This window comes from Capsicum annuum, chromosome 8, assembly GCF_002878395.1.
Source record: "Capsicum annuum cultivar UCD-10X-F1 chromosome 8, UCD10Xv1.1, whole genome shotgun sequence".
Taxonomy (NCBI): domain Eukaryota; kingdom Viridiplantae; phylum Streptophyta; class Magnoliopsida; order Solanales; family Solanaceae; genus Capsicum; species Capsicum annuum.
This window is the reverse complement of record NC_061118.1, coordinates 38,553,391-38,563,622: the sequence shown is the minus strand read 5'-3', so window position 1 is coordinate 38,563,622 and position 10,232 is coordinate 38,553,391. Positions and strand designations below refer to the sequence as shown.

Genomic DNA, 10,232 nt, shown 5'->3' with positions numbered 1-10,232 from the left:
ATAGATCCTCGACTGAAGTAATGTATATATGATAATCAAGTATCGAAGGGAAGTAACAAAAAAAAAAGGATAGCACGATGCACTAAAGCGGCTATGCGTAGGATCCGGAGAAGGAGTCCATCACAAAGGTGTATTGTATCTTATGTGGCGGAACCAAGATTTTCATTGAGGGGGTTCAGAAGTAAATATACAAATTAGTCGAAAGGGGTTCAACATCTACTATATAAGTATAAAAAAATATTTTTAACCATGTAAAAATGGTATAAAAATAATATAATTTTTCGTCTAAGAGGGTTCGGATGAACCTCCGGAGCAAATGTAGCTCCGCCCCTGAGTCTTACCGGCATTTCTGTCAAAGACAGTGGCGGATTCAGAATTTGAGGGTCGTGGATGCTTGGAAGGTTGAAACACACGTATTAACACCCAATGTTTTAAGGTTCCGCCTGAAAAATCAAATCACCCAACTATCTTTTTGTCTCATGGGTGCTTTTTTTCCATCTTATACCAATTTTTATAAATTTTACATATAATTATACTTATTCTGCGTTGGTTTTAATGGGTGTCAGAGCATCACATTTCTGAACCTAGCTAGGTCCCGCCCGTGGCCAGAGCCTGTTTCCAAGATTTACCCGTGACTTCGTAATCAAATGACATCAACTTTATCGGTTACTCTAAGACTCTCCTTCTAAGTATCGAAAGGAAGTACAGTAACGAAAAATGACTTACGTACTAAAAATAGAAGGCGAAGAGAATACAATATAATAAATAATACGGTAATTAAAAAAAGAAATACCAGATAATAACAAAATCAAAGAATAAGATAGTGTAAGAGGATTATTTCTCAAACGGCCAAAAAAAAAACTGAATTTCATAAATGTCTTGCTCCTAATATATATATATATATATATATATATATATATATATATATATATATATTATTAAATTATTTACTGAAATGGGGTGGTATAGAAATTAGCAACTAATTACATCATACTTAATGATAATAATCTTAATTAATTAATTAATTTAACGGCTTTATTGTTGATATTATATTATTATTTACCTCGTTTAGAGGGTAACCACAATGAAATAAGCATCTAGTATCCCTCGATTATGACCAAATTTGCTATAACGTACTCTAACTTCGCGAGGATTTTATTATTTCTGAACTAAATTTTAGCATATTTTTGTCAATTTTTTTAGCCGACGTGGCACATGGCAGTCCTTCACGCGTCTTGGATGTTTAACTCCACACAAGGTACCACATCAACACAAAAAGTGATCCAAAAAAAGGGCAGTCCGATGTACTAAAGTTACCGCTATGCACGGTATCCGGGGAAGAGCCCACCATAAAAAGGTGATAAAAATATGCTAAAATTGAGTTTAAAAATAATAAGACTCCCGTAAAATCAAAGTATATCGTAGCAATTTTAGCCATAGTTCAAAAGGTACTGAATGCTTAACTCGATTTTAATTTATATGTGCAGACAAAGTTAAGGGGTGTCAAGGTTTCAAATGATTTATTTTTACCAAAAAAATTATAGTACTATAAATATTAAGGTCAAATTAGTTTTTTTTTTTTTTTCGGTCCTTCTATATATTATAGATGTTAAATCTACTTGGCTTTCTTCTCATAAGGGAAAATGTTTTTATTTGATCAAAGCTATTGACATAAAAAATATATTTTACTTGAGCAAAAAATATCAGAAACAATCTCACTATCTACACAAAAAATAGAAAGTAGGATCGTGTACATGTCACTCTTCTCAAACTCACTTGTAAGTTTGTACAGAATATATTATTATTTTGTTGGCATCAAGCTAATTTAACTTAAATCCAATTGTCTTTAGTATGAAGTGTAATAAGTTTTTTTTAACATAAACTCAAATTAATTTTACTTCAATGCAAGTATCAAATACCGTATAATAAGCGAAAAGTAAAAAAAAAAAGAAAAAATCTTTGTTCGAATATTTTTTATTCACAATATTCCCATTGCATACAATTTGCATGTCCATTTTCTACTCCTTATTTGCATGACTTTTCATAAAAATGAGTTTATCATGACCTAAGTACACACAAGTAACAAACCCCCCATAATTTAACCACCTCTAATTTCATGATTTTTCACATACAAATTTCATGATTTAACCTTCAACAAGTTACTACAATAATAATAATAACATTTTAAAATAAAAATAAAAAAAACAGTTCACTGCACTAGAGCCTTCCGCTATGCGCAAAATTTGCGAAAGGACTTCACCACAAGGACGTATTGTACGCAATCATATTTTACATTTCTGACAGAGGTTATTTTCAAGGTTTGAATCTGTGACTCCTGATCGACTACATTCAACAACAATAATAACATATTCTGTATAATATCGTAAAGTAAAGTTTTATGAAAGTAAAGTATGTGCAAACTTTGTTTTATATTTACGGTTAAAATGCTTTCGATAGAACATTAGCTTAAAAAGAAATATAACTGACATAAGATGGTAAGAAAATAAAATAATAAAACAGCTTATAAAAATTTTCAAGAAATTAATACTTTTTGACTAATAATTTTAAATTAAACGAAGGAAAGAATTGGAGTAACTGATAAAAGTGTTGTTATATGATCAGAAGTAGTGACAGAGTCAGATTTTTATTGAGGGGGTTTAGAAGTATGTATACGAACCAGTCGAAGAGGGTTCAACATCTACGATATATGCATAAAAAATATTTTTAACCATGTAAAAATAGTAAAAATACAATATAATTTTTCGTCGAAGGAGGTTCAGATGAATCTCCTGGAGCAAAGTTGGCTCCGCCACTGACCAGAAGGTTATGGATTCAAGTCACGGAAATCATATCGGATGAAAAATGCATGCAAGTAGGGCTAGGCATAATAAACCAAAAATCGAATTACCGAACCGAACCAAAAAATTTGATAATTGGTGTTCGATAATTCAGTATTTGGTATGGTATTTGGGAGTAAAATTTTAACATTTCGATATTCGGAATTGGGTTTGGTACAAAATATTAATACCATTTGGTATATATTCAGTATTTATCGAATGTCAAATATATATATATATATATAGGGGGGGGGAGAGAGAGTATTAGTCATCCCAAAGAATCTCTTGGACCTTGGTAATATATTCGTAAAAAGTAATAAAAAGAATACTAAATAGGGTTTCTATTAAATATACTCTTTGAAGTTTAAACATACATTGACACATCTCCAACTTTAATATGGTATTACCAAGTACCATACCGAACCGAAGTTTAATTTACCAATTACCGAACCGGTGTTTATAAGTATGGTATGTGGTATCTATGTTCAAATATTCATTATCGAATTACCGAACTCGAATATCGAACGCGCATCCTACATGCAAGTTAAGATTGCGTATAATGGACTTTTGTGGTCCGATCTTTCTACGCTTGAAATGTGAAGTAAGGTTGCATACAGTAGAGTTTATAGTCTGTTTCTTTTTCAAACAACGTTTATAACAAAAGCTTTAATGCATTCGAACTGCTTTTTTATTTTAAATAAAATAATATAAAATAAAATAATAAAATAAAACAAAAATTCAGCTTGAGGCAAGGTGTTCAGATTTGATACGATATGTCTTACATCAAATCCCACAACCCCATGCAATTGCCACGTAGATTCTTTATTTTAATGCTTACGAGTCATTTTTTAATTTTTTATTACTACTCTTATATTTATTTTTTATATATATACTTTTAATTTAATTTTAGGATAATAATTAATGAAAAGATCGTACATAAAACCAACGGTTACAATAAATAAATAATTTTCACTTGTTGAGTTTTATGACACATGAACACATGTAAATTGATTTTTGCTAAATAAATCTTTAGAGACTTGTACTTTTAATTATTTTTAAAATATAAAGTTGCTAGTTAAAGATAATTCTTTGTGATTTAAATATGCAACTTGCTTATTAGAATTATCATTAAAGATTGGTGAAAAGAATAAAGATTTTTTATTCCACATATTTGAATTTGGAGTTTCTTTTGATAGGAAACGTTATTTACTTATTTATGAAAATCTTCAATAATAAATGTTTTATAAATGTAGATGAAAATTAATCAGGTCAGCGAATTTTGAAATTGATACTTGCAGTCAAATAATAGTCTTTTTATATGTTTTATCTGTCTTAAGTTTTTTTAAAATAAATGTTAGCCAATATAATAACTATATAATTTTACGTGTAATTAGTATATATACATTATACATCAGTTACACTACAATAATAATAATAATTTTTTAGTGGGATCGTCTATATGAATCCTCGCTTTTTCATTTAATATTTAGCTCATGTAATCACTATATATGAACCAAGGGTGGAGTTAGGGTGTATATGCTTTGCGGGTTTGGTCAAATCAGTAGCTTTAGTTCAAATCTTATTATTATTTTAGAAATTTAATGAATATGTTACAAATTATTAATTTAGAATTCGTTAATTTAAAAAGATTGGAGCCAGATTCCGTTATAATAATTTAATACTTTTAATTAAGTATACACTATACACTAAAGGGTTGTTTGACACGTGAAATAAAGATAATAATTTTGAAATAAAATTTATGATTAGTTTTATTTTAATATTTGATTTAAGGTATTAGATAATTTTTAAAATTATTTACTCCATCATTTATACTAAAATAACGAAATTACTACCTCGTAGAGAAGGTGAAATAAAATAATCTCACAAAATATTCTTGTTTATCCTATTCGGCATACCAATGAACCCTAAACATACACTAACGACCACTAGGGGTGAGCGTTCGAAATACGGTTCGGTATTTTCAAAGTTCAGGTTCGGTAATCGGTATTTGAATGTAGATACCATATACCATACTTATAAACATCAGTTCGATAATCGATAAATTAAACTTCGTTTCGATTTGGTTTTTGGTAATACCGTATTAGAGTTGGAGATGTGCAAATGTATGTTTAAACACCAAAGAATATATTTAATAAAAACCCTATTTAGTAGTATTCCTTTTGTTGTTTTTTACGAATATATTACAAAGGTCCAAGAGATTCTCTGGGATGACTAATACTATTATCTATTGGATTGGTTAGACATATATATATATATATATATATATATATATATATATATATAATAATTATTATTATATATAAAAAATTTGTTACTCGATAAATACCGAATACCAAACAGTATTAATATCTTGTACCAAATCCAATCTCGAATACCAAAATGTTGAAATCTTACTCCCAAATACCATACCAAATTACCGAATAGCAATTACCAAATTTTTCGGTTTGATTTGGTAATTCGGTATTTTATGCCCAGCCCTAACGACCACTAGTTATGAGTTAAGCCAAGTCTGCTTCACGCTTTTGCTATCAAATATTTTTTTGAATTACTCCAACTAGGAAATTTTAAAATAAAATTACAAAATAGAAAAGAGTAGCCCGATGCACTAAAACTTTCGCTATATTTAAGGTCCAGGAAAGGACCCTCCATAAGGGTGTATTGTACATAACTTTATCTTGCATTTCTAAGAGAGATTACTTTCAAGGTTTGAACTGATGACCTCCTGATCACATGACAGTAACTTTACCTGTTACTTTGAGGCTCCCCTTCAAAGACGCATTAATAAAATACTCCCTTCGTCCCATTGTATGTGTCATTATTTTTTTTATCCGATCTAAAAAAACAATTATCATCTTTCCTTATTTGATAGCTAATTAAATTTTAGATATTCAACTAATCAAATTATTTGAATTTTAGGCCAATACTAAAGTGATGGTCAAAGAGGTAAATAACCTCAACGGGAAAGTACCATTAATGACCATTACCCACTCCACTTTCATATGAAACATAATAAAAATAAAAATAAAAATTCAACAATCTTAGAAAGGGAAAATAATATTCCCTTTGTCTCAATTATGTGTCATAATTCAATCTGACACAAAATTTAAAAAAATAAAATAAATTTTTTTATATTTACTAAATTACATACTTACGTTTTAATTGTCTTTTCTTGTGAAATTTAATAAAAATAAAATAAAAATAATATTATTAAATAATTATCAAATAAAGAAATCTGACATTTTTTGAGTACAGACTAAAAAAAAAAAATATGTATCATATAAATTGAGATAGAGAGGATAAAAAGTAAAGGGGGCCGACCGATGCATTAAAGCCTTAAGTAAGAATAATATCATTACACTCAATGTTATTTTACATTTTTGTACGAGGCTATTTTTACGACTCAAATTCGTGATCTTTAAACCACATGCCGTTGTTACACTCAATGTTATTTTACATTTTTGCATGAGACTATTTTCACAAACCAAATTCGTGATCTTCAAATCACATGACATGATTACACTCAGCAAGGGCGGAGCTACCTTTCAAGTAGGGGTTCATCCGAACCCCATCCGTCAGAAAATTATGCTATATATACATAGTTAAAATTACTTTTTATGTGTATATATTAAATGTTGAACCTCCTTTAATTAATTTGCACGTTCACTAATAAACCCTTTTAGTGAAAATTTTTGCTCCGCCACTGATATGCAGTATTATTTTACATTTTTATATGAGGCGATTTTCATAATTCAAATTTGTGATCTTCAAATCACACACCGTTACTCCAAAGCTCCCCTCAAAAAAATAAAATAAAAAATACAGTAACTTCAAAAAAAAAAAAAAAAAAACATAGGCTCCCCTTCCCCACTTTAAAAAGCCTCTAATTACCCCACTTCACAGTTCACGCTCTCAATTTTCTTCATTTCTTCACCAATTATCCAAAAAATTTCCCCTACAAAACTCCATTTTTTTCTCAAATTCTTTGGATTCATAACTTCCATGAGCAATCAAATTGGCAGCCGAAAAGTCATAGTAGAAGTTTGCAATGCCAAAAATCTCATGCCGAAAGATGGCCAAGGCACTGCTAGTGCCTTTGCCATAGTAGATTTCGATGGCCAACGACGTCGTACTAAGACCAAGTTTCGAGACCTCAACCCGCAATGGGATGAACGTCTCGAGTTCTTGGTCCACGACGTCGATTCAATGGCCAACGAAACACTTGAATTAAACGTTTATAATGATAAGAAAACTGGGAAACGGAGTCATTTCCTCGGAAAAGTTAAGATTTCCGGCAGCACATTTTCTTGTGCTGGATCGGAGTCGCTTGTTTATTATCCGTTAGAGAAACGGAGTGTTTTCTCGCAGATTAAAGGTGAGATTGGGCTTAAGATTTGGTACGTCGACGAAGAAGCTTCACCTCCTAACTCATCCCCACAAACTGATGATAATAAAAAGGAGGAAACTGCTCCGGCAGCAGCGGCTGAAAGTACCCAAACTCAGCTCTCGTCGTCCGAAACAGAAGCAGAGAAACCAACTCAGACACCGGCTTCGGCTCCTTCTGATGAGAACAAAGAGGAGCCGGGGGCGGAGAAGAAGGAAGGTGATGAAAAGCCCAATGAAGAAAAGAAGGAAGAAAAGCCCCCGGAGAAGATCGAACCATCACCACAACAACCACCAACACCGCCGCAGTCAGCAGAAGTAGTGGAGCAACCACATCCACCTATAGCACAGAACAATCAACCAAACAAAGCTCCACAAGCAAATGCAAATGCAAGTGAGCTCAAAATCCTCCGCCAGACACTCTCAACCGGCGTAGATCGTCGAACAGGGGTATTTGATCTCGTAGATCAAATGCCATTCCTGTACGTTCGCCTCGTGAAGGTGAAACGGGCTCAGAATGAGCCGGAGCCGGTTTCGCCTGCTTATGCAAAGCTGGTGATTGGTACTCACAGTGTAAAAACCAAATCGCTCGTAGATAACAGAGATTGGGACCAAGTTTTCGCGTTCGACAAAGATGGATTGAATTCAACTTCGTTAGAACTCTCCGTTTGGATCGAAAAGAAAGATGCCGATGACAAGACCGTCGAAAATTGCATTGGAAATGTGTCGTTTGATCTTCAGGAAGTGCCTAAACGAGTGCCCCCTGATAGTCCATTAGCTCCACAATGGTACAGTTTAGAAAGCGTAAATGGCGAGGATCAAACAAAACTGGGAAATGACGTAATGCTGGCGGTGTGGCTCGGTACTCAGGCGGACGAGGCATTTAACGAGGCGTGGCAGTCGGACTCCGGTGGGTTGATACCAGAAACCCGAGCCAAAGTTTACCTTTCTCCGAAGCTGTGGTATTTAAGGCTAACGGTTATCCAAACCCAAGACTTGCAGTTAGGTTCGGGTGGGACCGAGCCTAAGGTTCGGAGTCCTCCGGACCTTTACGTGAAGGCTCAGCTCGGGGCCCAGTTGTTTAAGACAAGCCGAATAACAGTCGGCTCGTCTAGCTCGGCGGCCAATCCTACGTGGAATGAGGATCTTGTATTCGTAGCCGCCGAGCCGTTTGAGCCGTTTTTGGTGATCACAGTAGAAGATGTTACTAGTGGTCAAGTGGTGGGGTATGCTAAGGTGCAGGTAACGTCTATCGATAAGCGTATGGATGATAAATTGGAGCCGAGATCAAGGTGGTTCAATTTGATTGGCGATGAGAAAAAGCCATATGCCGGTAGAATACACGTGCGGACTTGTTTGGAGGGTGGTTATCACGTGCTGGATGAAGCAGCACATTTAACAAGTGATGTCAGAGCCACGGCAAAACAATTGTCCAAACCACCTATTGGATTGCTTGAGGTTGGTATTAGAGGGGCCAACAATCTCCTCCCTGTGAAGACGAAAGATGGTACTCGTGGCACTACCGATGCCTACGTGGTGGCTAAGTACGGCCCCAAGTGGGTCCGGACACGTACCATTCTTGATCGGTTTAATCCGAGGTGGAATGAGCAGTATACGTGGGATGTGTATGATCCTTGCACCGTGCTAACGATTGGGGTGTTCGATAATGGGAGGTACAAGCACGATGATGCACTTAAGAAGGACGTACGACTTGGGAAGCTAAGGGTACGTCTCTCAACGCTCGACGCGAATAAGGTGTACATGGGTACTTATTCACTCATGGTCTTGCTACCTAGTGGTGCAAAGAAAATGGGTGACATTGAGATTGCTTTGAGGTTTACTTGTTCGTCATGGTTGAGTTTGATACAAGCTTATACTAATCCTATGTTGCCACGAATGCATTACGTGCGCCCATTTGGTCCGGCTCAACAAGACATACTAAGGCACACCGCGATGAGGATTGTGACAGCAAGATTGGCTAGATCAGAACCGGCATTAGGCCACGAAGTGGTTCAATGCATGTTGGATTCAGACACACACATATGGAGCATGCGTCGTAGCAAGGCGAATTGGTTCAGGGTGGTTGGGTGTTTGTCTAGAGCAGCCACGTTAGCTCGTTGGCTAGACGGAATCAGGACATGGGTGCATCCACCAACAACAATCTTGGTACATATACTATTGATAGCCATTGTGTTATGCCCCCACCTAGTCCTCCCTACAATTTGTATGTATGCATTCTTGATCATTTCCTTAAGGTACCGGTATCGCCAACGTGTGACAATCACAATGGACCCTCGATTGTCCTATGTCGATGCAATTGGACCCGATGAGCTCGATGAAGAGTTCGATGGGTTCCCTAGCTCAAGGCCTATGGAACACGTTCGTGTCAGATACGACAGGTTGAGGGCACTAGCAGGAAGGGCACAAACACTACTAGGTGATGTAGCAGCACAAGGTGAAAGACTAGAAGCATTGTTCAATTGGAGGGATCCTAGAGCTACTTGTATATTCGTGTTCGTCTGCTTATTTGCTTCATTGGTGTTTTATGTTGTACCATTCAAGGCATTTGTGTTAGGGTCAGGGCTGTACTATTTACGCCACCCTCGGTTCCGCGATGACATGCCATCGGTCCCCGTTAACTTTTTCCGGCGACTGCCACCACTCTCAGATCAAATTCTTTAAGATTGTTAGGTGGTTTTTTTGGTTTTTTGTTTTAGCTTTAGGCTTATGTAACTGGTTTTCATGTTTTTTTTTGGTGTAAAACAAACATGGTATAACTTTTTGTTTAATTCATTGTTTTGGTTTCTCAACAATATATGTATATTTTGACCGTTGGGGGTATTGGGACAAATATTTATGTACTTTTTGGGTTGGTGGGAAGTGTTAAAAAGTGGACCATAAATTGGATTTTAATGAAATGACCGTTAGATGAGTCATACCATATGTTATGTAACTTGCAGCTGAAAAAAGGAACCAAAAGTGCTTTATTTTTAT

The 10,232-nt window shown here is 34.9% G+C and overlaps 1 protein-coding gene across 1 annotated transcript; it reads left to right on the top strand.

Annotated features, from left to right (window-relative positions):
- Positions 1 to 6,502: 6,502 nt before the first annotated feature.
- LOC107846437 (FT-interacting protein 7) lies at positions 6,503 to 10,232 on the top strand. Its single transcript, XM_016690837.2, has one exon. It carries the CDS (start codon positions 6,858 to 6,860, stop codon positions 9,918 to 9,920), a length of 3,063 nt encoding a protein of 1,020 aa, XP_016546323.1. The 5' UTR covers positions 6,503 to 6,857; the 3' UTR covers positions 9,921 to 10,232.

Coding starts and splice junctions, on each gene's coding strand:
- LOC107846437 (XM_016690837.2), top strand. CDS start 6,858: ATGAGCAATCAAATTGGCAGCCGAAAAGTCATAGTAGAAGTTTGCAAT.